Source organism: Strigops habroptila, chromosome 1, assembly GCF_004027225.2.
Source record: "Strigops habroptila isolate Jane chromosome 1, bStrHab1.2.pri, whole genome shotgun sequence".
In the NCBI taxonomy this organism is placed as follows: Eukaryota; Metazoa; Chordata; class Aves; order Psittaciformes; family Psittacidae; genus Strigops; species Strigops habroptila.
The window spans coordinates 9359986-9387611 of NC_044277.2; the positions used below are offsets into that span (position 1 = coordinate 9359986).

The following is a 27626-nucleotide window of genomic DNA, read 5'->3' on the forward strand; positions in this document are numbered from 1 at the left end:
TCTTGTGCTTGTAGCCTTCCAGCTTCTCTCATGGGTTTGTCTTGTGCAAAATATTGTAATTGTTTAAAACACTTCTCTTTTGGTATATTACTTTTGTGGTTGGGTTTTGGTAGTGGTAGGATATGGAATTTTTTAGGGCAAACCTCCTCCAAATGGGGTGAAATTCTAACCCTCCTCTGATATGAGGATGAGCAGTTTGTTCCAGTTGGAAAACACATCTCTGGATAATAATCTACTTGATGGGATTAATAATGTATGCTGACATATTAATGTGATTCTCAGTGCCTTGAGCCACTCTCTTTACGATTGTAAGGCTGAAACAGAAATCAGTAGGGTTTTTCCTCTTGAAATTGTAGAGGTTTTCAAGGTGCACAAAACATGTTTGATGTTTTAGTAGATCTAGTGGGCTGAAGGGACCATAGCATCCTCTGTGCAAATGTGTGTCTGCTTCTGGGATGATACTGATTTATAGCAGAGCTAAATTTAATGTACGTGAAATGCATTTGTGATCAGTTTCTGTAATAGTAGTTTTACATCAATCAAGAAAGGAAGACATTTGTGTTGCTCAAACCATCCTTTTCATGTTTATTAGGAATGAGTACATCAAATAGTCTGAAGTATGATCCCTAGTATATAGACTTTGATATACATATACATACAGATACATATTGCTATCTCCACACATATACACACACAAATATATGTATTTATACATAATGAAAAGACAGAAGGTTCTACAGAAAGAATGTGATCTATTTAAACATGAGTTTGCAGTTTTTAATACATCAAAGGTTGAGAGCAATCCAGAATGTAGCACTTCAGACACTGCACAGTAGTAGTTTCAGGTATAAAATTCAGTAGCTATTAAAACTGGCCCGAAAATAGAAACACCCTTTACTGAGAAGAGGTCAGATTCTAAAGGGCTGAAGGGAGGCAAAAGCAGTATCTGCAAGGCTCTGCCTCATGTCACAGAGAGGACTGCAGTGTGGGTTATGGGATGTCAGCACACACCTATTCTGGCCTGCTACTGACGTGTGTGCTGTGTCATGCTAGTAAAAGTGTACGTGCAGCTACCCCATGATGTACATCAGTGAAATTAACCATTGGGAGGACTCACCTTCCTCCTCCCCAAAATTAATCTGGTTTTGTTTCTTCAGGTGGGCAAGTTTTTCAGTTTTTGTGTTTGTATGAATAGCTACCAGTGATGTACATCTTGAGAGGGAGGGTGCTGCAAGAAGTCTTGCCTCTGAATGTGAAATGATCACTCTAAGTACAAATCTTTGTCAATGTGCAATGGTCTGATGGAAGGTGAGCTAAATCCAAGGTGCTCAAACAGAGACCCTGGTTTTCCTGGAGCTAAGGTCATCACAGCAGTCTCTGAACTGGGTCGCAGTGTGTAGCCAACATGAGTGCTCTCATGAAGAAGGAGAGACCCCACTTTCTTCAGCAGTACAGATCTGAACTAGGTTGGTGGTTTGAAATTGCAGGTTCAAAGTAACTGAATTTTAACTGAAAGGAGAAATTAAATCTGGGGTGACTGTCCGGGGGGTTTCCAAACTGATTAGTCAGAAGAGCTGATCTTGCATGATCAGGGTGTTTTCTTATTGAGCATAAGCTTCAATATCAGGGAATGCAGCAATATGAAACCTTGACAGGGCGTATGTCAGAGATCATGTATAGCAAATCTGCTATGTATGAGGGGCAAGCAGTTTTCCATGCTTAATTTTATATAAGCAGACTAAATAGAATGGTGGTTTTTTTCCTTAATTTCTTCATGAATATGTTCAGGAGTTTTTGTGAACCCAAATTTTGCATTATTTTGAATAAAGATGGAGCTTGTCCCAAAGATGACCATTGTCAAGAATAAAGCTTTGTTCATCCAAGGAGGTAGTAAAGCTGTGTTGCAGGTCCCTTCAGTAGACTGTCTTTTCAGAATGCATAACATGGTAAGAAAAGAATCTCTCAGGGAGGTTAAAAAGGCCTCCTGGGAACTGGTATCACAGAAATGAAGAAGCATTTTCCAGGGATGGGTGATGATAAGGAAGAGTTCAGTGTGTAGGAAGGTAGGAAGGAGTGCATCTGAATACCCAGAGACTGTCACAGAGACTCCTTGGTTCTCTAAGGCATTGTAGTTTTCAATAAGATAAATGTCTGTCACTTCTACTGGAAGATCAGACTTTGTGTTTTCTGACATGGGGAGTAAAAATATTTAGTATTCTAAATGCTGGAAAGTAAAATTAATGGGTACTCCAAAGTGTGCTTTCCCCTAAAAGGGGAAAGCAAGGGCTGTTCTGTCTAGTTTAACATACTTAAAAGGTAACTTTACTCTGGAATAATAATTGAATTGAGCATTGAATGCAGCTTAATTCCTTAATTCCTTTACAGCAGAGTGCAGCTAAAAATCATTAGCCATTCAAGAGGAATGTAATATATTTGGACACAAACCACCTACAGTTACATAAAACAAAAAACCAACCACCAAAACCCCCCACATAAACCCACTCCAAAACCCCCTGGGTAACAGTTTGTGTGTACCTGGAATCCTGTGTAGGCTTGGGTTTCCACTGCAGTAGGCATTCCACATACTGCCCCGGTATTGGGTTATAAGTGCGCATGGATTTATTTAGAGAGTTTTAGTCTAAAAGAAGAACTAGTTCACATAAAGTTCCTATTTGCAAATATAAAAGTACAAGGTTGACCTGTGATGTTATTCTGACTTAGATCACTGGCTCCTTCAGGCAGTGGATGTCATCCCTGTGTATCGCTTCGTCAGTGATTGCTCTTAAAATAATGAATGTTCCCTTCCTCTTGCTCCCACACTGGTGATTAAGTTTAATTTTATAGCAAATCCAGTTTGAAAGATTTTTCTAGTCCATTTGTCCTAGGCTTTTAGATTGATAACATTAGGAACATGTAACATTCTTGGAGTTTTCCTATTTATTTTCTCCTCCTGAGTGTCCAGTTTGCTTCAATATTAGAATTTAGTACAAAGTTTTACCTCTGAAACATCATCAATGTTAATGATTGTCTTTCTTCCAAAATACTTGTTTCAAATTCTTACGATATCCTGCGTTCAAACTCTCCAAGGACAAGTGAATCATATTTTTTCTGGTCACTGAAGATGGAGAGAACTTCAGTAGAAATGTATAACAACCGTCTGGCATAGCATGCAGGCAGAAGTAAAAGCTTTTGACAGTGTTTGCAAAGGAACCTAAGGAGAATCACCTGCTGTGCACTGTCTGGAGAAGGAACACAGAGTTCTTCATATTTTATTAAACTCAAAACCTTTCTGTCTAGATGGAAGTCAAGTAAAAGCCACTATTTTACGGGGAGCAAAAGAAATAATGACATTTGCAGTTCTGAATGTTTGAATCTGTTGTTCTGCTGCAAAGTGAAAATTAGAGATAAATAGTATTAGAAAGCACTTAACTTCTGTGGTTCCAAATGTTCTAGTTTTAACTACCACAGAAGTGGTGTGATTTGAGAATATGGTGGTTCTTAGTTAAAGAACAGAAATACTACATCTTCTTTTGTAACAGATTCTTATGTGGTGTTCAACTGTAACAGTTTGTTTGGACCACTCCAAAATAAAATAGATTATTTGGTTTATCTCTGTATCATAGAATCACAGACTTGTTTGAATTGGAAGGGACTTTAAAGCTCATCTAGTTCCAACCTCTCTGCTACAGACACGGACACCTTCCACTAGACCAGGTTGCTCCAAGCTCCATCCAACCTGGCCTTGAACACTGCCAGGGATGGGGCAGCCACAGCTTCTCTGGGCAACCTGTGCCAGTGCCTCAGCACCCTCACAGGGAAGAATTTGTTCTTAATATCTAAGCTAAATCTACACTCTCTCAGGTTAAAGCCATTCCCCCTTGTCTTATCCCTACATATCCATGTAAGAAGTCCCTTTCCAGCTTTTTTGTAGGCCCGCTTTAGGTATGGAAGTTGCTTTAAGGTCTCCCCAGAGCCTTCTCTTCTCCAGGCTGCATAACCCCAACTGTCTCAGCCTGTTTCCATAGCAGACATGGTCCAGCCCTCTGATCATCTTCGTGGCCTTCTCTAGATTCGCTCCAACAGGTCCACATCCTCCTTATGTTGGGGCCCCCAGAGCTGAACACAATACTGCAGGTGGGGTCTCACAAGAGCGGAATAGAGGGAGAGGGTCCCCTCTCTCGACCTGCTGATCACGCTTCTTTTGGTGCAGCCCAGGATATGGTTGGCTTTCTGGGCTGAAAGCGCACACTGCCAAGTCGTCATTTAGCTTCTCATCAACCATCACCCCTAAGTCCTTCTCCTCGGGGCTGTTCTCAACCCATTCTTCACCCAGTCTGTATCTGTGCTGTAGGATGTAAGTGTGTGTACAGTGAAACACTCACTTGAACTTCCCTAGGAGCGGTATCCTCATGCATGACCATGTCTACTGCTTAACACTCCAGTTGACCTGGAGCTCCTGCTGTGGGGTTCTTTTTGAGCTTCAGTGCCCAGCGCAATGTACTTAAATCATCTCAGCTTTGAGAGTGAAAGCTCTGCTCACTGGTTAAGTTTTCGCTCGTAGAGTTGCTGGTGGTGACCCTCTATGGTGATGTACACCCTGCTATGGGTGTCGCTGCCATTCTGCCTTGGTGTGCCAGTCTCCAGACCCACAGGAGCTCTAAGCTTTAAACATTTGGATAATATTCTACCTGAGGGTCTCTGCAACAGGAACTTTGTGGTCTACAACAGCAACAGATGCAGTTGGGCTGCTACTCCAATGGTAATCCTGAGTAGAAGTTCTCCAATCTTCAATGATTTGAACATAAATATAATATGGCAAATGCTTCCAGCTTCATTAAAACTTGAGATTATTAATCTAATGTTACTTTCAGTGATGGGAAATTGCCTATGACCTAAATGGGGAAAAAATACAGGAAATGATTTCAGCATTTCTATGTATGTTCTCTGTGGACAGCTTAGGTGAATCTAACTGGATCTCTGCACACAGGACCTGCATAGGACAGTAGCTTTGAAGTTTCTTAATCCCACAAGTCTAAGCTAATGTTTACTTTGATTTTCTTTTTTGCTTTATCACAGTAGTTCTTTCTCAGGCTGATTTGATGCCTTACATCAGATTGGGAGTGGGTAGGGAGGAGTGATGTTGCTTAAAAAGGAAAGCACCAAAAAAGCTAATCCTGAATTCATCATTGCTTAGTAACATTTCATTCTGGATTTTGAAACTAGCACAGGGAATTTGAAATTCAGAATTATGGAACCCTGAAAATGCATCTTTGACTATTATTATAAATATTTCCTTTCAGTCACAGTATGCTGCAGAAAATCAGATCTTGGTCCTTTTGATTTGATATTTTTCATCTGCTCTATTTCTAAAATTATCTTGTGGAGTTTAGTGCAAGAGGTTAGTGTGATAATCCATGTCTATAATTGGAAGACTATTACTTTGGGAAAACCAGAGAAGTTAACAATTAATTTAGTAGAAACTGGAGGGCTATAGCTAATAGTTAGCATCCGCTAACTATTTCTTGGGGGTTGAATGACCTCAGACCTTCCTGCAGGCTGGATATGTTGTATTGGCTGTTGTTTCCAGCCTGTGAAACTAATCTTGGGTGTTCTGTTGATTGCTGAAGTAATTATTGAAAGTTTGTTTATTTCTTGTTATTGTAGGCATTGGATCAAGACAGAACTGCACTACAGAAGGTGAAAAAATCTGTGAAAGCAATATATAATTCGGGGCAAGGTAAGACATTGGTTTGTTTTACATGAGAACCTAATGTTTGAGAAGAGTCTTGCAATTTCTCCTGTTGAAGTGTCTAGCAGAAGAGATGCTTATCTGTTTAGGAGTGTTTGGACTTAGAAATATTCTTTGTTTGCTTCTGATTATACATCAGATTATGTGCTCTCCAGTTCTTACACCCTCGAATTCCTTCTCAAAGGCCTCTAGGAGGATTCCCAGGGGTAAATTTTCTTGCTGTGATAATATTTCAAGCAGGCACATTCAGCTAGAATGGTGACAAGCCAGTGTCCTAGACTGGATTTATGGAGTGCACTTCTACGAGATACAAGAGTGAGAACTTGCTGAAAGGTTTAAAAACTAAAAAGAAATATCTATAAGTAGATGTGTTTTATTTCTTGAACACATGCTCTCTCCTTGTGACAGGGACAATAAAAATTATGTATTTCCTTTCTTACCTAAAATAGTGGAGATTTGTCATGTTGCTTGTTCGAAGACACTGTTGATGCTTTATTGGAGCTGTAGAAATAACTTTGTGGGAGGATAGGTGGCTGGATTATGAATTGATGATCCATTTGAGTTCAGTAACAAGTGATAATCAAGCACACATCAAGGTACAAATTAGGTTTTGGAGATGTTATAAAGTCTACCTGGCTTCTACCTCTGCTTCTCTTAAGGTCTAAACACTGTGCCAAAGGCAGATATGGTAGCAGAGCTGTGCATCTTCCAATAACCCTCTGGCTGTAAATACTGGGTTGTAGAAAAGCCCAGTTTGTATTCCCTAGCAATAATAGCAAGTTTAGCAAGTGTTGTCCTTATGCAAAGGCACTTGTGAGTGGTCTTATTTCTATGTAATTCTGTGTGTTGTCCCATTAACTTGTGTTTATGGAGGTGTGGGAGTGTTTAATATATGGTAGAGTCCTAACTTTTTTCCACCAATCACTGATACTGTTGCTCTACTAGCACCATGTTTTAATTAGCTTTTCTGTAATTTCAGTTGATGGTGAGGGTTTTCCCAATAGACTATGAAGCCTGATACAAAGTGAGATTAGTATTTGGTACGTGTATATTTAGTTTTATGCTTTTAGAGGTATTCAGATGCTCAAAGCAGCTTTTCTGTTTTGGAAGTACCTACTTACTGGATTTCAAACCTAATGAAAACTGCAGAACACATGAAAAGTGTTCTGCCTGGTTTGAAATACATAAATGATACTAGAGATTTTAGCTATCATTTCATTTGAGTCTCATAATAAACGTAATATTGTTTTCAGTGCCTGTAAGTAGGCCATACTATGGCATGAACCAGTCACACTGAGTAAAAGCAATAGGAGGTTGGTTAATGATTTTAACTGGCTTCCTCTGCACTTCAAAAGGACCAGAGATAGTCAGGTAGCTGAGTTTTTGTTTGTTTTGGGGTTTAATTATTTCCTTTTTTGACAAGTCTGGTTTCAAAGGTACAACTTAGTATGATTTCTTCTGGGTAAGGCAAGCACTATGCACAATACTCTAGCTCCCTCTTCAGAATGCTATTGCAATAGGCTAAGTTAGAACTGGAAAAGGTGTGCTCAGGAGGCAGTCATGCAGTAATTAGTAAACATGGACTAGTGTTAGTGAAAGCAAGACTGAAAGCATGTGTTATGCATGTGAAACCTTGTAAGCATAAAAAGTAACTGAATTAAACTCATTCTGCCTGCTTGTACACAGAGTTGTAAGCCAGCTATTTCATTATGCTTCAGTGATGAAAGTAGATTTTGTTGATGTTTAACTTCATGTAAACCATACTAAAACCAGCTGTAAAATGCATTGTTGTTGATCAGTTCAAGAAAGAACTAAGTTAACTATTTCTGTATTTCAAAAGAAAGCCTCTAACAACAGTTTAAGATCTCCAAATTAGGATTCGTTTCACAAATGTGTACGCCAGAAGGTGAGGCTGTGCTAAACTACTGGAGTAGGAAATGTCTTCTTAAAAACTCTCCTGCTTCATAATCAGAACTCCGCTGGGCTGGTGAGAAATAGAAATTCAGAGGCAATAGAAATTCTTCTCTCTTCAGTAATCCAAGTCATACTCCTACAAAAAGTCATTGGTAGGATTTTTGGAAGTGTTTTTTTTGGGGTTTTGGAGTTTTTTGGTTTTTGCCTGGAGTAACATTTGAACAGTGGCATTCACACACTGCAGTATCTCATACAGAATTCTTCAGACAGCCCGAGCTCCCTCGTGTGCTGGTTCATGCCTCTTCATTGCTGAATGACAAACCACCAGGGACTCTCTTCTGTTACAAAGAGAGCTTAAATGTCCCCAGATACTTTCTGCTTTTTGTGTACATCCTTCACCCATTTGTTGTATTTAGGTTTAGACCTTCTGCAGTGGAAAGAAAAACATACCAGCCCAGAAATGTGGAAATCCCTTAGAAAGGTCCCATCCTTTTTTCCCTATCTGAAAGTACTGTTTGGGAAAGTACTGTTTATGAAATCCAGCGAGACACACAAATTGATGCCTCTTTCTCACCACTTCCTCCTTATCTGCCTTGCTGTTTACTTCAGGCATGATAGATTGCATCTGTAACCAGGAACCCATCTTACGTGAGCGGTGCTTGAACTTAGTGGGGAATCTCTTCTGACTGCCTTTCCCATAACATTTGGATTGAATTGTAGCAGTGGATTGCACAATTAGTTTTGTTGTAGATTTTCAATAGCTCTTTTTTCATTACTTCCCTGGTATAACTCCCAAATATAGTCAAAAGAATTTACACAATGGAGAAAGAAAACCATAAAAATCCATGCAAGCCCCACGGTACTGAGCCGGATCAGCTCAGTCCACATGGCCTCCTGCAGTGATCAACAGCAGATGCTTGAGGAAGTAGAACAGTGCAAAGATGAGAGCATATTTTTATAAGTTAATTATTTTCAAACACTCACAGTGATCTGAAGGCCAGGAATTATCCAAGTCAGGACGCATACCCTGGTGCTGGATACTTGTTAGCAGACTCGTATAATTCATTTTGCCTAAAGAATTTAAATTTATGTAAATCTTTATCATTCCTATTCATGTAAATCTTTATCATTCCTAGTCTTGCATCAGTCCTGCTAAATGCTCTCTGCAAAGTGGTACCAAGCACGCTCCTCAGGCCTCAAGTCCCCTGAGGAGACTGGCCCTGTCCATGTCTTAAAGCGTTGGCCTCAGGCCCACCACAATGACTCAGCTGATGTGAAACTGAGGGACTTTTTGGGGACTGAGGGACTGAGGACTGTTTTGGGGCATGAGGGTTTGTAGGGAGCTTGGAAGTGCCAAAGCTTGCTAGAGTAGTGTCAGAGGACTTCTTGGGGGATGAATCAAAACTTGATTCAGGGCTGTCCATTCTATCTCTTGAAATAGGTTTCTGAATTGAATTGTTTCCACAATCACCCACAATATCTCTCTTTGTGAGGTTTATGGTTGGGGTTTGGTTTGGGGTTGTTTACAGAAACTGCATGTTTAATCATCCTTACTCTCTTCCAAAATGGCAGCGTAGACTTTATTTTCTGAAACAGAGAGGAGGAGGAGTGGATTTCGGGCAACAGAGCAGAAAATACACACAGTGTTAAGGGTTTAAGCACACTAAGGTGATGTCTTTATGTTGCTCTACTGCAGGCCATGTTCCTTAATAATTTCTGATGTTCAGCTTTGTTTTGCTTGGTATTGAATGTCAAAGTGATATAACTTCAGAACCTTTCTTTATAATGTCTAATTACACAATTGTTTCTTGAAGTTAGGAGTGTTTTCCCTCGTGTGTTACCCACCTAATGCACATGTTCATGTGCTGGCCATTCAGCGTGGGATTCCACATCTAACTTGGGAGCTACCTGGATGTGAGCCTGTTGCTGTAGACTCTGTGTACAACTAATGGATGTATGTAGAGACTTCTAGGGTGGGATACACCTGATTGTAGTTTAGATACAGTAGGATGAGCTGAGCTGTAACTTTTCCTGTGCTGAATGTAAGGGGAAGGGTAGAGCCCCAGCTCCAATATGGATATCTTTGTTGTAGAGGTCTGTGTTTGGACAGATTAATTTCACCTTTTGTTTCTGTTGCGCTGAATAATTTATAGTATTGTATGGAAAAAGAACAACAGAGTTTATCACTATGAATCTTACTTCCTAACTCATTTATATGTTGTAACATGATGCAGGCCCTGTCACTGTTTCATACAGGGCTTCACTGGTGACCTCCCTTTGCTGAGAAAATGAACTCTTCCCTTTCCCCCACCACTTCTTTTGGCCTCTCTTTCCTCTGTGTGAGGCTCATCTCTCTTAGCTGAATTCCTTTTAGTGTTGTGGTGAGGAACAGACCTTCTCAGAAATCCAAACACAACATTTAATGTGGATTTCTTGCCCCCTGTGCTTGTTGATCCACTGGAGGGGTAGTTATTTGGTTTTTTAAGTAAAAATCTATTTTTATAAAACCTATGTTTCTTGTTCAGCATTTTGTACTTATCCACATGTCCACCAGTGCTGTTCTGCACTGTAGTTTCTACAAATTGCCTGAGGAATATATATAAGCATTACTGCTCTGCTGGTACATACTTGAATTCTCAGTTTTCTCCGGAGCTCTTATTAAAAAATAACCATTATATTTGCTTCTCAGTCTCCCTGTAGTATAGAGGCTGTTATAAATAAGAGGCTTTACTTTACAACGATATAGTTTGCCTGTTTTATTCTTCTGTGTGTGGGTCCAAGTGACTTGCCATTACTCATTTTGTCAGCTTTTATGAATTCTACTCTTAGCACTTGGATTTGGTATAAATCCTCTGAAGCACAGTTGAAAGAAAATTCTTCCCTGAGAACTCAAGTGTGCCAGCGATGAACACAGATGCAAAAAGAAGTCATTTACCTTTCTGGGCTGCTTATCTCTCTGTCCTCATACTGTGATGGTCTAGAGAACCTTGCAGAGTTGCTGAGATACTCCTTGCACTGCAAATCTTTAAAAGAGGCTTTTATTACTTTTCCCTTCAGCAATGTCAGTCCAAAAGACATTATTTTTATCAAGGCCTGATAAGAATATGGTGCTCAAATATTATTTTTTTTCCTATTACTTTTTCATTACATTTCACCTTTGTGAAGGATGAAATGAGAAAGGATGCGAACTTCTTTTGCCATCCTTTTTAACCTTGCCAGCTTGCTTGCTTTTTCTGAAGTCTGAGTCTTTTTTTCCTTCATAAATGCAGCTTGGCTCTGACCTTGGTTATTTTTCCTTCAGCCTCCCATGGAATAAAGCCATTTTATTAAGTGCAACGTAAAAATAGCTTCAAGCTGATCAGGATTCTGAATCATTATATAATAATTAATAATAATGATATTATTTATTATTATTCCGTGTTTGCAGGTTACTATATCTGAAGAAAACTTTTAAAGGAGACTTTAAGGCTTCAATTTTAGTGCTGTGTTTTCTAGCTCTAGTATATAAAGGCTGTTCTTTAACCTTTCTTAGCAAAATTTGTTCTTCAGTTTCCTTACTTAATATGCACAAGTAGACGTGAATTTCACTGGGTTCAGAAGCGTGTGCTAAGTTCTGGTAATTTTTGAATGGGAAATAAACATAGCACTTAATGGATGTTGTGGGTTTCAGTGACAGTACAAATTCTTTGTGCGCCTTGGGAATCCTATCTAAGCTTTCTATCTTTGTCCTGGGAAAAGCTTACTACAAGTTGACTTTGGGCATAGACAGGTTCAGGTGACTGCCTGGGGCAGCAGAACAAGGTGGGATTCAGTCCTTAAGCCCTGGGGCTCGGCAGTGCTCGGGGCTCAGTGTAAGTGTGCTCCCTGCTTCTGGTGACTACTGCTGTGCAGCAGCAGGCTGCTCTAAGCTGCTGTGGCTGTGTTCTTCCTCACTTGCTTGGATCTGCATCTTCAGATGTATTTGTATGATTTCCCCTTAACATGTCATCCGCAATGTACAGGTTATAGCACAGAAGTATGGGATGCCACGACATTGCTGTGCACTGCACCCTACCAGGGTTCTCTCTAAGCAAAGGTAAATGCTGCACTGGGTGTTTCTCAGAGGTGATGGTGTGGGTTGTTGGAGAAGACACATATGTAAGGAAGAAATTCTTCACTGTGAGGGTGATGAGGCACTAGAACAGGTTGCACTGAGAAGCTGTGGCAGTGTCCAAGGCCAGGTTGGATGGGGCTTTGAGCAGCCTGGTCTAGTGGAAGGTGTCCCTGCCTGTGGCAGGGGGGTTGGAACTGGATCGTCTCTAAGGTCCTTTACAACCCAAAGCATTCTGTGTTTCTATGATCTTTCAGCTCAGAAAATACCACTGCTGTATCTGGTCCAGCATGTTGCTTTATGCTACATCTGCTGTTCTGTAGTGAGGTCCTCACCATAGGCTCATATACTGGATGCCCTACCAGATCCTGTTGGGTAGGGGATGATTAGTGAAGCCCCTGTCTCTGCCTGTATTCCTTTTGAAGGGAGTGGGTGCAGAGCCCATCCTTAATTGTGCATGATCCTGGCATCTCTCAGGGAGCTGCTGAAGGAGGAGGATGTCTCTGGGAAAGTCGTTTCGTTTTCATCATAGTACTGAGCTTCGTTTATGATATTGGAGAAGATACGAACTGGTTCTAGAAGACAAACATTAGCTTTTGTATGTACTGCTGTCAGTATCATGCCTTTCTCTCTAGGGTTATTAGAGTCCTTCCTACAGTACTTGTATCTAAGGAAGTAAACATGCACGTTAGAGCTTTCTCTTTGCAAAGGAAATTCCATTAGGACACTAACATTTCTGTGCTTGCATTAGGCACCCACAGGGAGATTAATGCTCTTTGCTCTAAGCATGTGGATTTACATATGTTGCATTTTAGCACAGGCTACATTGCTGATTCAGTTTTTTATCTATCTGCCTTTAAAGTCAAGTAGGGGACTACCTTAGAACTTCAACAGAAAATGTTTCCTCTCCTTTGACAAGATTTACACTCATAGCTATGTAACAAATGGAAATCTATTATCCTTATACAGTACTTGAATGTGGTGGGTGTGTGTGGTAACTACAGAATATTCCTTTTACATCATAATCAAAGCCTCATGTCTAGATTTAGGTGATTTACAATCTGGGATTCTTGGGAATTTCCTATATATTGTTCCAGGACAATGATCTGCTTCCTGTTTCCTCTTTCTGATGGGGAATTTTTTTGCCTTTCCACAGATAAAGGAAACAGTCCTTGTCTTCAGCTCCTTTTCAGTCTCTTTACGAAATTACTTTTGGAAATACTCTGTGAAACAACACAGTGCTTAAAATCAAAATGCTGAGAGTCATTGTGGGGTTAGAAGGGCTTCACAGGCAAGGATGGGGTTTCATGATCTAGCAGACTTCTTCCCAACCTTCCTCCATTATCCTTCCTTTTCCTTCAGCACTGTTGGGTACATTTGAGCTTTATTATCTCAGGACTGCATAAGTCAAAGCTCCTTCTTAGATAGAGTCTTCTGTGTATATTTATGCAACAGCTTTTACATCAAAACAAAATGCAGATTTTATTGTTATAGAGTGGTTTCCTTGGGTTTAATGCTAAGCCACTGGATTAAAACCGTATGCTTTTCGAACAGTTTCATTTAAAAACATACTGCTTGAATTACAATTCCATATTAACATATGATTAAATATTTGGCCTTTTGAAAACCTCAGTGTTAATGTCTGTTTGGAATGTAACTTGTCAGACGTGTGGGGTTTGGGCTTTGGTTTGGATAAATATGGTGAATATTTATTTGTCGTCTTAAAGGTTTTCACTAGTTTTTGTTGGAGCTTTAGTGCACTGTTGTTTTGAGTACCCATAATACCTTAAAAGTGTGATTGTTTAACTCTGCATCAGCTCTTGGTTAATGTCAAAGTAGATTCATGTACTGTGGGACATTATCCACAAGCCTTGTTTGAAACTTACGACTTCCATTTTCTTCCCCCCTTTCCTTGTAATCCAGATGCTTTCGGGCAATGTGGCAACTTGAAAACTATAAAACTTATGGGTTTGTGGGAGAAACATGCTACCTATTGGCAACTATTTTCTCTTTCTTCTCCCTGTCATTACACAGATCTTCTAGTTCAGTAGGTTTTGTATTTGTGGCTGACAGAAAAAAACCCATAGTAAGACTAGGAAACTCATTAAAGTGAAATGTTAATTTAATTAATACCACCGATATTCCTCTAAGAGGTGGAGGTGTGTCCCCAGGGGCTGCAGTGGCAAACTTTCTATTTAAAGATACTAAATTGAAGTAAGAAAAAATATGCAAACAGATGCCAGAAAGGAAATTAATAGAAGTGGGAAAAGCATTTTGGGCACAGTGGTTTCTAATTCAGAGATTCCTTCGCCCTTGAGTTAAGGATTTTACTTCCTTTCTCTGATTTCAATTTCTGTTCTGACCTCTCTGTGCATGCAGTTTGCCATTAAATATATGGAAACAAGTCTTTGGCGATGTACCACAACACATTACATCCTGTGGGGTGGCTCTGGTTTACAAAGCACTCGAAAAAGGAGTAGTTGTCTGGAAGACATGTTTCTTCTTTAAACTTGCAGTCACATTCAGAATTGGTCTCCTTTTATATCTGGTACTATTGACTTTTTCTGTTCTGTAAGTGTCCTACATTACAGTTAAAAAGTAGTTTGCATTACAGTAGACATAAATTCCTGTGTTGCTCACAAAATGAGCACATGCACTTCGTTTGATTGACCTTTCCTTGATCTTATTACTTTCTTGATAACTACAGAGCTTTTATCCTCGATGTGCTACAAATTCAAGATGCTAATTTAAAAGGAGCATGTATCTGCCTATTGCTAAATTCTTTTCAATATTAAAATGATCATTTTCAGTAAATGCATCAACTTGTGGCTGTTTTGAAAGTGCTGGTGGTTGGTTTGTCACTATATTGCAATGCATAAACTTAAAATAGTAGTTGACTGTCTGCAAGAAAAATGTTTGACTTTTCATTCTTCTTTTCAGATCATGTCCAAAATGAAGAAAACTATGCACAAGTATTAGATAAATTTGGAAGTAATTTTTTAAGTCGGGATAATCCAGATCTTGGCACAGCTTTTGTAAAGTTTTCCACGCTTACTAAAGAATTATCAACGCTGCTGAAGAACCTGGTGAGGACTTTCAAACTTTATTAGGTTTTTTCCATTGTCAACACTCGTTGAGGTTTTTAGCACTCTCGGAGTGTCCCACCTCCTTTCCTGTTCCATGTTTCATTCTTTATGCAGTAATTCATTGTAATAGTGCATTAAAAAGCTGTTCGAAGATTGCATATGTGAAAATGACTGCGTCAGTATCTTTAAATTGATCTAGATGAGGTTTTGGAAGAACGTTTGCAGCACATGCAGATTACTTCTTCTGAAATTCTGCATGGTGCTTGGCTTTTTCCAAGTGTTTAAGGCCTGTTTTACCCACCTCCCATTTCTCTAAATGTCCTCAGCTAATCTTTGTGCACCAATTATCTTCTGTTCACGTCCCTCCTTGCCAAATTATCATATGTGTTTCCATCTGTTAAAGGTTTTTCCTTTATTTTGCTCTAGATATGAGACTAGTTTGCTTTATCAGACATGTTTCCCAATTCATTTCAGCTACTGTTTTATGAAGTCCTCAACAATGTAATAAATGATTTCAAAATCTTGCCATATTGAAGTAAGATACCACTATTTAGATGGGGTTTTTTATTTTGACTAGCTGGCTACTGTTCAGTAATTTCAAGCCAAGTATTAATGGCTTGAATTGGTTATCCTTAATGGATATACTTGGAAAAATGAAAAAAGCAGGAGTAATGTACTGTTGTTCATGCCTGCTGAATGTTGTTTTTCACAATTCACATTTGAGATATGATCTTCAGTTTAGCTGAAGTGGAAACTGATTAAAATGGTTGAGAATGAAAACAACAATAGCTATTCTTCAATCTGTGTATTGATAAAGAAGAAACCTTAATCACTTGTTGGCTTAATAGTCATAATTCTTTTCCTTCTCTGACAAAATTGACATTGTGATGGAGTTGTTGGTTGTGATGGATTGAGATAAAAACCCAACAGAGGGCAAATTGCAAAAAGGCATAATCCTCTAAAATTCTCCTTTAATTTCCATTGTGAAATAATATTGTATTGGGGGTCATGCGCAAGTGTTTAAGCTCAATAGAAAGAAAAACAGAACCTAGCTCTTCAAATAGAATCAAAGCTTAGACTGTCTGCTATAAACTCCTTTAGTGATGCCAGGGGAAGTAAAAAAATCTTTGGGGGTTTTAATCACTGAAAGTGATCAAGTTGCTTTTTCAAAATCAATATTTGAGCATTAATTATGTTGTTGCAATTAAGGAGAAGTTTTCTTTATGTGCATGTATTTAAAATTGCATAATGTCTCTTCTGAAAATGGAATATTGCATTTTTCATACATGCCTTTTGAATGTACAAGGAGTTTGTGACTGGAATGTTACACCTGGAGAACCTGTTTGAGTGGTCATTTTGATGTTCTCATATGTGTGAATTGTTTCTTTCACAAAAGTCCCTCAAAAATCGGTTTCATGGACTAAAATGTTCTCAGAAGACCTTATAGGAGAAGGAAGCTGGGGCGTACATATGGTGGACTAGAAACACTGATGTAACACTTCCTTACTGCTTTGGTTCACAAGCAGATGATGTGGTGTCTTGCAGCCTTCGTATGGTTCTCCCTGTCCTTCCTTAGCAAGGAACGGGAGAATTCATTGAGTATTTTAGGGAAGAAACGGAGGGAGGGATGAAGTGGGAGAGGCAACAGACTGGGATAGTACTGATACACATCTCTTTGCTGTGATCATGACCCTTGGAGAGCCATGCTCCGCATATGTGCTCAGATAAGACCACAGCAGTGGTATTTCCTAAAATCAGGTTGGCAAAGACAATTAGAACGTATCCACAGATATGTAATTGAACAGGCGTGGACTTAATGGGGTGAAATTTAACCTCTGGGGAGTTTAAGGATATGCCAGATTTGCACACTGGCCAGGGAAAGGAACAGTCTTCCCAACTAGCTGTGAATAATGAAAGAGCTGGTGGCTTTCTTTGCTCCCTTTGTTTGAGGCTGAATTAAGATGCGCCTTGCGTGTTGTCTGCCTGTAGCACAGCAGGTCCTTGCTTTTTCCTCAGGAGGCTGTAAGAAACGTTTGTTCCAAAACCTAATTTGCTTCCTAAATAGTTAAGCAGTGTTCAAATGTTTGCTTCAAGACTGGAGATTACCTTGAAGTACTTTCACAACTTTGCTTATATGCTGTTTTTAAAATATCACCCTATATAATAAAGATTAATCATAATGCTTCTATGTCTAATGCCAGTGAATGTTTAGTAATTCTTCCCAGACTTGAATTTACTACTAATTTAGACATTTTGAGGTGATTGCAACTTCATTGTTGAAGTTTGATAAGATCACAATAAATCTTTTTTAATTATAACAGTATAATGTTTTTCCCTTTAGCTCCAGGGTTTAAGCCACAATGTTATTTTCACTTTGGATTCTCTCTTAAAAGGAGACCTAAAAGGCGTTAAAGGGGTAAGTGTTGAAACCTAACTTTTTATTTAGGGAAATGTTTTCAGGTTCAGCTGTCTTGTGACTTTTTTCATTCACCCAGGAGGCTATTTCTTACCTTGGCATCCATTCATATTCCCTCTGTAATCCAAAGAACAAATTCAGAGTTGGCTGGACTTTGATGCTTCTTTAGAATTTTATTGTAAATTCATGTCTTAACATGCACAGGAAAGCAGTGCTTTACAGGATTCAAAAATAGCATTTTTTTCCAGCTGCTGCCTGAAAAGTTTTAAAAGAAAACAGTATTTTTTGTTGCTGTTTATAGCTTAATATCTTAAGTACAATGGCAAAGCTTTAAAAATGTTCTATGTGAATTTTCTGTTTCCTAAGGACCTCAAAAAGCCTTTTGACAAAGCCTGGAAGGATTATGAAACCAAATTGTAAGTATTTTTCTCCCTTTTCCTTTCCCCTTCCTCTCAATTCCTTTGTCTTCATAGAATCATAGAATGGTTTGGGTTGGAAAGGACCGTAAGATCATCTAGTTCTAACTCCCCTGCCATGAGCAGGGACACCTCGCACTAAACCGTGTCAGCCAAGGCTCTGTCCAACCTGGCCTTGAACACCGCCAGGGATGGAGCATTCACAACTTCCTTGGGCAGCCTGTGCCAGTGCCTCACCACCCTCACTGTAAAGAACTTCTTCCTTACATCTAACCTGAACTTCCCCTGTTTAAGTTTGAAGCCATTACCCCTTGTCCTACCACGACAGTCCATAATAAAGAGTCCTTCCCCAACATCCTTATAGGCTTATTTGTCTTCCCAAACTAGGTACTGTATCTGTGGATGTAAATGTGAATATGAGCAAGGCATCTCCTCTGTAGATCTCTCTTCTGCACTAGTAGAAAATACTTTGCTTTGTGAAGTAGTAAAGAATATACTTAATGCACAGATACTGAACATGGTAAAGTGAATTGTGGAGATTTCCAGTGGCATTTGCACATTTTATAACCATATACATAAAATCTATTGATAATAAAAAGTGAGATTTATATGTTGTCCTGTATTGTAGAACTACATCTTTCTGAGACAAAAATTTTAGTGGAGTTGGTGTGGCTTCTGAAATATCTGTGGCTTTAAAAATTATTTTCTTCCTGTAATACCTGTCTTCTCTGGGTAAAGGATGATGTATAAAACCAGGAGTTTGGAAACCAGTAGTGTCATAGTTGCAGAACTGTTAGTGGAATGGTTCAGAATGCTCTCAAGGAAGTGATGGGCAGTTGCTTTATCAGAATTCAAGAGCCCTCAGGAGTTAATTCATATTTCGTATGCTTTTGTTTATTCCTCTTTTTAATCCTATTATTAGCTTTGTTTCATTTATATCTAACCAGGAAGGGGAAAAAAGCTAGGAAAGAAAAGGTCAGGCCACTAAGAAGTGCTGCAATATTTATTATCAGCGTAATAAATGTTTCTTACCTTCTTATAGTAACCCTTGCCTTCAAAATTCATTACAGTGCTAAAACCTTGTGAACAATTGCACTGGGAATGAGGTTATTACTACTCTAAGGCAAAAAGGAGATTCCTCTATCAAAACTGCATCATTGTACTCAGCTGAGCATTCAGGTTTACATGCAGAATTGGTGACTTTGTTCCTTTTTAGTTTAGTTCTTACAGATATTGCATATTTTGCAAAGATACTGAGTAGTTTTTATAGACTAAACTGGTTTAAAACCTCTCAAATTGCTATATGTAAAATCAGGGTTATCTTTGCAGCCTGTTTATACCAAATGCCAATAAACAGAACTTAGGGGACAGAGGTCTCTCATACAGACTCAATACATGCAATCATGTGTGGGATTCTGTTCTGAAATTGAAAAGTTTACAGAAAGATGCCTGTTGTCTTGTTGCTGTTTTAATTTTTCCCCTCTTGTGAGTAAATTTCACTTAGGCTTATTAAGACCAAGAAGGAAGACATGTCTCTTAATGTTCTCGGAGAACCCCATTTCCCAGGATTTGTTCCAGGCCGAATAACAAGTCAAATTCAGAGGCTCAGTGCTGAAAACTGCTTTTGTTCTATGTGCAAACGTTGGAGAAAAGCAGAGTTCCAAACCAAATGACTTAATCCCATTAATCCTAGATACGTAAGGAGAGCCACAGTGCAAAGCTCTAACTGAACTATCAGGATTGCCTCTTAGTTCCACATTTGCATTTCGCTATTTCAGAATTTCAGCGTTGGCTTCCTCTGAAAATGTAATGACTGGAAGTCGTGTTTTTTACCATTGGTGGTAAACTTCATGTGATGCCTTACTGGTTTTCTTAATTCCTGCCCTGTGAGCGTAAAACATAATAATTGTTGTTCTGCCATTTTCCTGACAAACCAGTAGTTTCTTATATATATGCTTTACACTGCAGAATATAGAGATGAAAGCTATGGAGCGCATCATACAGAAAGAGTGAGATGTTAATTTTATTCCCCCCTCCCCACCAAGAAGGACACAAACTAGAGAAAAGAATTGAAGGAGGGAAGGGCAGCTTCATGACTCCATTACTTCTAGACACTTACTATATATATATATATAGGGAGAGAGAGAGAGTATTTGGTATCATAGGGGAACTTATCTTCAGAACGGCTTCTGTAATATTTCTTGCTTGTTATTTTTTTCCTAAATAATACAAGATCACATGTTAGTAGAAGAAATACTTTAAAGTGTTTTCTAATTAAAATTTCAGTACGAAAATCGAAAAGGAAAAAAGAGAACATGCAAAACAGCATGGGATGATAAGAACTGAAATAACAGGAGCTGAGATAGCAGAGGAAATGGAGAAGGAAAGGCGGCTATTTCAGCTACAGATGTGTGAAGTAAGAAACAAGTTTCAGCTTTTAATTATGACACCATAACTTGAAAGTAACTTGTGGGCCTTTTACTTGATGGGGGTGAAATCTAATTTGTTGTCTAACGGGGGTGGAGGGAGGCAATGATCTCAAGGTCACACAGTACAGCAATAGAAAGATGATTATTTTAGCAGCTCTACAAAACTTGACTTCCTTTTGTTTTATTCCGTTCTTATTAGATTATTATGCTAAGGTCATGTGCTGAAACTGTGCTATGGAAATGTTTCTTATTTTTTCAGGTTTATGGTTGAGCAGTTCAGGAAGTATTTTTGATCTCTTTCTTCCAACATGCTTTCTGAAGCCTTTTAAAATTTCTAATGAAGTTATAAATGATAGTGGTACATTAGTTCCATAAAGCTGCTTTTTATATTAATAGTTCTCTTTATTACATTTTGGGTGTGAGTACTTTATTGCATAGTATTTACATTTTTACAATGTGTCAGTAATTACCGCAGTAGCATTAAAAAAGAGAAGTCTTAAGACAATTGTAAAAGAGAAAACTTTTTTCCTGAATTTGTTTTATGTTTTGGAGTGTTTGAATTTTTTAGGACTGGCCAAATGAACTGTTCAACTGTGGTGGCTTATGAGTCAGCAGCCAGCTTAAACACAGAGATAATGAATTCACTGAGCAAATGATGTTTTATTGATTAAAAACTGTTGAAGGTTGTGGGGCATAATTATCAACATGTTTTTCACTGTCTCTACAGTATCTTATTAAAGTTAATGAAATCAAGACAAAAAAAGGCGTGGACCTTCTGCAGAACCTGATTAAGTATTACCATGCACAATGCAAGTAAGTGAAAGGCTTTGAAGCTTTACTTACAATTTCCTTTTTTACATAAGTGTTTGTTTCGTTTTGGTTTGAATTTGTTTTGGTTGCATCAGGAATTTTTGTGTCATAATCTTAATCTGCCAGGTGTCTGTGCCTTCATCTTAATGTAGTCAGTCAGTAGAGAGTGTGAGAGTAAGTGGCTGGGTCAGGGGAGTGATGGAGAAAGGGGCCAAGGGAAAGCCTCATGTCTTACATACAGGATTAATTTTAGTTCATGAGGCATAGATCTAGATTATAATTTTACAAATAGCTTCTTTATTCTATTTAATAATTTTTAGGGTTTATGTAATATTTAAACCCATTGTGACAGCCAATAATTTCTTTGAAATTCCTTGATATGAAACTGGTGAGATACAACCTTGTCATCAGTAGAACCACAGAGGCAAATGGACAGGAACTAAAGTTAAATACAGGAAAAAGGTTTTAGAATTTACAAAGGGGAAACATGTTGACTTGCAGTGCTAAAAATAAGCTTAGCTATCTATATTCTCTTTAATTTGACATTTGTTAAAGTCACAATGGTGTATCTCTACTCCTGAAAGGTATTGTACTTTAAAATGATTAGGAAGGCTGGTTTTGTTGGGGGTTGGTTTGTTTGTGACCATGGAGGAGCTGGATATGTTTTATTGTTTTTTCTCCCCAAGACAATCTATTTTGTGTTATGAGTTATATGTATTCCTGATAAATCACAGGTATTTTTCATTATAGTTTCTTCCAAGATGGCTTGAAAACAGCTGATAAACTTAAACAATACATTGAAAAGTTGGCTGCTGACCTCTATAATGTAAGTTTACTTATAAGTAGTTTCATGTCTGAAAATGGAAATATTTTTTTTATATCAATGCATTTTAGACATAACTGTAAGGGTGTATATTTCATTTATATCTTATAAATGCAAAGTGTGGTCTTTGAATATAGCTAGACTGAGGAAAAAACATCTTGTCTATCTTAAACTTTGCATTCTGCTTTTACAGTTATTAGGAAAAGCAGCTTTTGTTCTATTACTAATTTAATGTTGCATTAAAATAAAACTAATTCAGAGTCTGAATTGGATTAAATTGTTAGCACCAATTTTAGCTACCTCTTAAATTTCTCAAAACCAAACTGCTTGATGATAGCACCACCTTTTTTAAATGAATTAACTTGTGATGTTCATTCAAGGCAAGTAATAATGTGGAATCCAAACCCACTTGTCACACAAATGCTTTTGTATTCTATAATCAGAATTATAATAATCCCATTTGCTATTGTAGTTTGTGGCTAAATTAAACTGTATTTTAATTCTTTAAATCATCTGTCAAGCTTATTGGAGTTATTTAATTAATATTTCAGAAACTAATTTAGTTGCATTAGATATAGTGAGCCATTAAAGCGTCACGGAACACAGCATGCAGAGTACATTCATTTTAGCTTGCTTTTCAAGTCGTGCATGCATAGAACGTGAACACAGAAGAATGGACTAGTCCATGAAAATAATCTGGGATATTACAGAAGCACAGAATAGTTGAGCTGGTTGTTTAGATCATCTAAGCCAGTACATTGGAATACATAAAAGAAATAAAAGTTGCAGCCAGAAAGCATGTAATGGCAATCTCTTTCCATAGATAAAGCAGACACAAGATGAAGAAAAGAAACAACTTACTGCCCTTCGTGATTTGATAAAATCTTCTCTGCAGCTTGATCAGAAGGAGGTAAATCATTTAGACATGTTATTCTTGGAGATCATGTGAATTTATGAATTATGTATTCAGAAATGGTTTAATTTGTGTAGTTACTGGTTCAGAAGAGTTGGACTTTGAACATTATGGCAAAGCTAGTACTTGGAATGTTCAACTACATATCAACAATAGTTTTAGATTAATTTTCTGTTTCCATTTTATGTATGAAAATAAATTACTCCTTATTTTTGTGTAATTTTAGTGCACTTTTTTAATGTACTATAAGAATAGTTGTAATGGGTCAGATAGATAAATTCTTCATCTAGCCCAGTATCCTGTCCTCGACAATGATAAAGAGTGAGTGTTCTGGAAAAAACATAAAGGTGTGGGATGCACGCTTCTTTATTCTCTCATGTCATTCTCCAGCCAGATTGTGTCCAGGATTTTCCTGACCTAGGTGATCCTGAGCAGGCCAGAGCAAGAACTGGAGGCTTAACCTTTATGTGTGGTTTCTGTATTACTGTTCATCTGGCAACTCACCTGGATTTTGTCCTGTTGTTCTCCTTCCCAAACCCCTTTTGCTAATGCTGTGTTGTAAGGAAGAAAGTTTGTGTGTTAACCGGATAGCAATGGCTGAGGCAGGGCAGTTAAAAATACATTGTGAGTTGCACTGGTATCAGGGGCAACACGCAATGTGCATTGCAGATGTGCTGGAATACTCTTTGAACTAGGAGACAGATATAAGGTACATGATGGGATGATATTGTGACTTTTTCCAAATCATAGTGCCTGAGAGTCAGAAATACTGAATATCCCCTGGTAAAGCTGAGTGTTGGGGAGTGGGGGGGGTTTCCTTTAGGAAAAGATTTCTTTACCTAAGAGAAAACTGAACATAGGGTAAGCAAACATTAGTATTTGCTAGGTGTCTACCCAGCTTATTAAATATTTATACTAATAATTCATATTTAATAGTAATTAAACATTAAACAGATGCCATTCTGCTGCATATATATGATCATCCACATATCTGATGGGACAGCGTTGCTGATACCAAATATACATAAAAGCGTAATTTACAACCAGAAGTACTGCCTCAGCCAAGTTTCCAACAGCAATCAATAATGGATGTTTAGAGTCAAATGCAGGGTGTTAAACACTGGTATACCCCAGAATACCCTCCTATTAGAAGTTTGACTGTCTTTGCAGTCTCTAATCCACCCTGTGGATTTGCTCTCTTTGAAAGTGTGCAGTTGCTTTTTGAAGCAGTGTAAATGGTCAGCTTCTGTTACAGCTGTCTTACCCACCATCGCTACATGTGGTATGGAAAAGCCCTAACATTGACTTGCTTTTTACCAGTGCTTAGTGCAGAGAAGGTGACATATGTCATTTAATCAGCTGTAAAGCTATAACCATATCATCCTGGTTTTGAATCTTACGAGTCAATTCACAGTATCTTATTTTTCCCCTCTGCATCGCTTTGCGTTTGTTTATGCTGATCTTCACTAGCTGTTTATTGTCAAGTTTACTGTCTTGAGGTCTTTGAGAAATTCTTCAGTCAGCCTTTCTTGGGTAGCCTGAATAATTTAATACCATATAGCAAACTTTGGCTGTTTGCTGTTCACCCTTTTCCAAATTGTTTTAGTGTTAGACACCAGATGTGCTGGCACAGCTTTCTGTGAAACTCAGTTGTTTGTTTCCTGCTTCTTAGGTCATCTGAGGACTTTTCCTCTTGACCTGTAGCAATGTAATTCTTTACCTTCCATAAGGAACACTAAGTGCCCATTGAAAGTCCAGGTACACTGTATCAGTCTGATGCCTCTTACTTATTCCTTCAGAGAACTCCAGGACATTTTTGAGACATAACTATTATGTACAAAAGCTGCACTGATTTCTCCAGTATACGTAATACTAAACGTACTCTTAAAAGTAGTTTTCGTTAATCTTCCTTATGTGGTGTGAAGCTTACTAAATCTTTACTTTCCTGGAATTCTTTTGGAACTTCTTCATAAGTAGGACTAGTAAATGGGACAAGTAAGTGTTTTTATGGGTGTTCATGTAATTTTGTAGGTAGCACATTGTGAATATGGCTACTGCCTGTGGATAAATGGCTTGAAGGTGGAATCACAATTAATAAGAAATGATTGATTTATTCCTTATAGTGTGGTGGTGTGGTTTTTTTATGCTTTTGAATACTTGCCTGTGTGTGCTTTTGTAATGTAGATGTACATTATATAGCAAATAAATCTTGGCCAGAAGGCTGTTCCTTTCCCTGCACCTTTAATCACTTCATTCTGAAGGACAACACAGCCTCACCACATACTGTACATGGTTTCCAGAGTTTCTTTGGTGTCACAAACGATGACAGGAGCATTACAGAGCACCTTTGAACAGATCCCAATTCATTGTAGACCTGCCAGTTCTATCTAGTACTCAGTTTCCCCGTATCTCATATTCTACAGTCTTTCCCAGTGCTCTGCTTGGTACTTCTTTTCCTTCCATCTGTGCACATGGACCTACTAGATCTCTTCCATAATACTTGCAGAGCTTCCCGTACACATGTTACATTTGTAGTCTCCCCAGTATCTAAATCACTCTGTACATAACTCATGCTCATTCTCCATCCTCACCCCCAAAAGCTGAACAGAGAACATTAAATTGCAAGAGCTATGTGGAAATTCTCAAGTGTTTTTATGAATCAGTTCCCAACTCACAGAGGAACAAAACCTGCTCTGTTCTCATGTACCTTTTTCTTCCACAAGCTGATTATCTGGGAAGCAAAGAAAAACACCTCCTTCTCTCCTGTCTGCTTTGTAGAGTAAGTTCAAGCCATTGGGTAATCAGCCAGCTCTGGGAAATAAAGTAGGACAAGTGGGTTGTTCTTCAGTGCTGTATGTTGTACATACATGGCTGCACACAGGAAAAGTCAAGTTTCAAAACTTGCTCACAGGGTGTTACGAGGTAGAATAACTAAATGAAATACAACATGTATCTGAGTTTCACAATTTACCTTGTTTAATTTTTATGTTTTAAATGAGGTTACCTTCCACCAAAACAGAATAATTGCATTTTGTTTAGTTTTGTAATAAAGTAGCTTCAGAGGCATCACCAGAATAAACTGTGCAGCTTGTTTAATAGTGTAGACAAATCCTAAGACTCTTGAAAAACTGTGTTTACATGTATGCTATCTATATAAAAAGGTTATAAAAATAAAGTGTTTGGCTTGAAGGGAATTGAAACGTGTTCTAGAAGGAAAAAGAGCAATATTGTGATTCTCAGATATTCAGGCAAATCAGGGGAGAGAGGGAAATGTGCTGTAAGGAAAGAATGCTATTTGTATAAAATAACCATTTGATCACATGGATGTTCAAGTGTCTGTTTCAAAATCAACGTGAGGACTTACATGAGTCAGAACAGAATGATGCTGGCATCATTCTGAGGAGGTTGATAAAACAATGTCTCTGTTGCTTAGGTGTTCAGTGTTTAAATCCTGAAATAGCATGCCAGTAGTCAGTACTCCTTCATTAAGTGACAAGGAAACTTGAAGACACAAGGCCTGAATTTTACCAGTCACCTCTCCATCGCTCTGCATATCGGAATCTTCAAGTATGTAAAGCTGGGCTTTATTACTGTGACAGATGGCCTGGTTGGTTGTGATTAAGAATACATTTCTCCCCTTATATTAGTGCATTATAATCTCACAGTTGGAAAATTTATGGATTAATAGAAATATCGAAGAATATGAAATGAATGGGATTTTCTCTGCTGGATTTGTAAGGATTCAGAAGTACTCATCAGAAATTACTTTAGCAGGGAAACAGTTTGAAATACTAAAATTGAGGCCCTGGTGGTGCATAGTTTCTTTTGACCCTTTGTGCAGGAGGAAGAAGTTGGAAGTAGTGATTCCTGTCCAACCTGTAAATTCTGTCACCTTTAACCTCTTTGGAGTTGCCATTAGATAAGTGAGAGTTCCTGGCCATCTCAGGCTGCCCTGCTGTTCCATATGACAAAAGATTCCTGTATAGCTGTTAAATCTATTAAAGCATTTAGGATCTTTTTGAATTTAGAATAATATGTATGGAAAAGCTACTCTTCAGCACCCATACTTTCATTCAGGGAAAAAACACTAATGTACCAAAACCCTACGCTTGCTCAAGGTCTCATAATGCAACTCATGTTTCACTCTTGGTGTTTATTTAGCATTATGGACATCTGTAATGCTCGTGCACATTATGCTGCAGACCTGTCCCTCCGTCGGTGAAATCTCTGCAATTACCTGGCTCTTGGAAAAGCACATCTCAACAGTCTTTGAATCTTGGATTGTGCTGAAGTGCTAGAGCTGTAGCTTTACTGTGGGAAATACAATTTACTGTGGCTCTGTTACCTGCAATGTCTCTTGTGGCCACTATCTACTGTCTTGGAATTAATTTAGGGCAGTTTCTGTTACAGTGTGCAAGAATTGCCTGACTTTGTAAACTGACTGTGATTTAAAGCTTTGGGGTGAAGTATTTTAAGGAACACTAGTATAATTTTAATTGTGGGAAGTATTTATTTCGCATGTTGGAGAATGCTTATACATCTGAGAAGCTGAAATTTTAAAGGAAACGAGGCCTTTAGTACAGGCTTCTATTCCCTATTTTTGTGTGCTAATTATTGGTACAAATGTAAGTTAACAGCTTTAAGTTCAATGTAGCTAGTCTTTAGAATCATGTTTCATGTCTGTTTTCTTGATTCTTTATGTTTTGATTTCTTTCCTTGAATCTCCATCTGATGGACTCTTTGGGACAGGAATTATATCTCATTTCCTTCTTGCCTATGCTAATACAAATAGGAGGTTTGAAATACACTCGTATTAAATAAGCTGCTTATTGTGGTGGTGTAAACATGGCACATTGCACACAGCCCTCGTGCTGCTTCCAACACCAGCTGCCAGTTTTACCAAAGCACTTTTCCCATTATGAATTTGTTACAAAATGAAAAAACTATTGTAAGGACACTGAATAAAAGAGGAGGGAGTCA

At 38.3% G+C, this 27626-nt stretch overlaps 1 protein-coding gene across 5 annotated transcripts in view; it reads left to right on the forward strand.

Annotated features, from left to right (window-relative positions):
• The window catches only part of ASAP1 (ArfGAP with SH3 domain, ankyrin repeat and PH domain 1), a 150739-nt gene that overhangs the window by 71671 nt on the left and 51442 nt on the right, over window positions 1-27626 (forward strand). For all 5 annotated transcript variants that reach the window (XM_030477165.1, XM_030477173.1, XM_030477199.1 and 2 more), the window contains 8 exons: window positions 5665-5737; window positions 14694-14839; window positions 17181-17255; window positions 17622-17671; window positions 19958-20087; window positions 20828-20913; window positions 21661-21736; window positions 22557-22643. In XM_030477165.1, the coding sequence (XP_030333025.1) occupies window positions 5665-5737; window positions 14694-14839; window positions 17181-17255; window positions 17622-17671; window positions 19958-20087; window positions 20828-20913; window positions 21661-21736; window positions 22557-22643 (723 nt within the window). The remainder of the gene's footprint in view (window positions 1-5664; window positions 5738-14693; window positions 14840-17180; window positions 17256-17621; window positions 17672-19957; window positions 20088-20827; window positions 20914-21660; window positions 21737-22556; window positions 22644-27626) is intronic.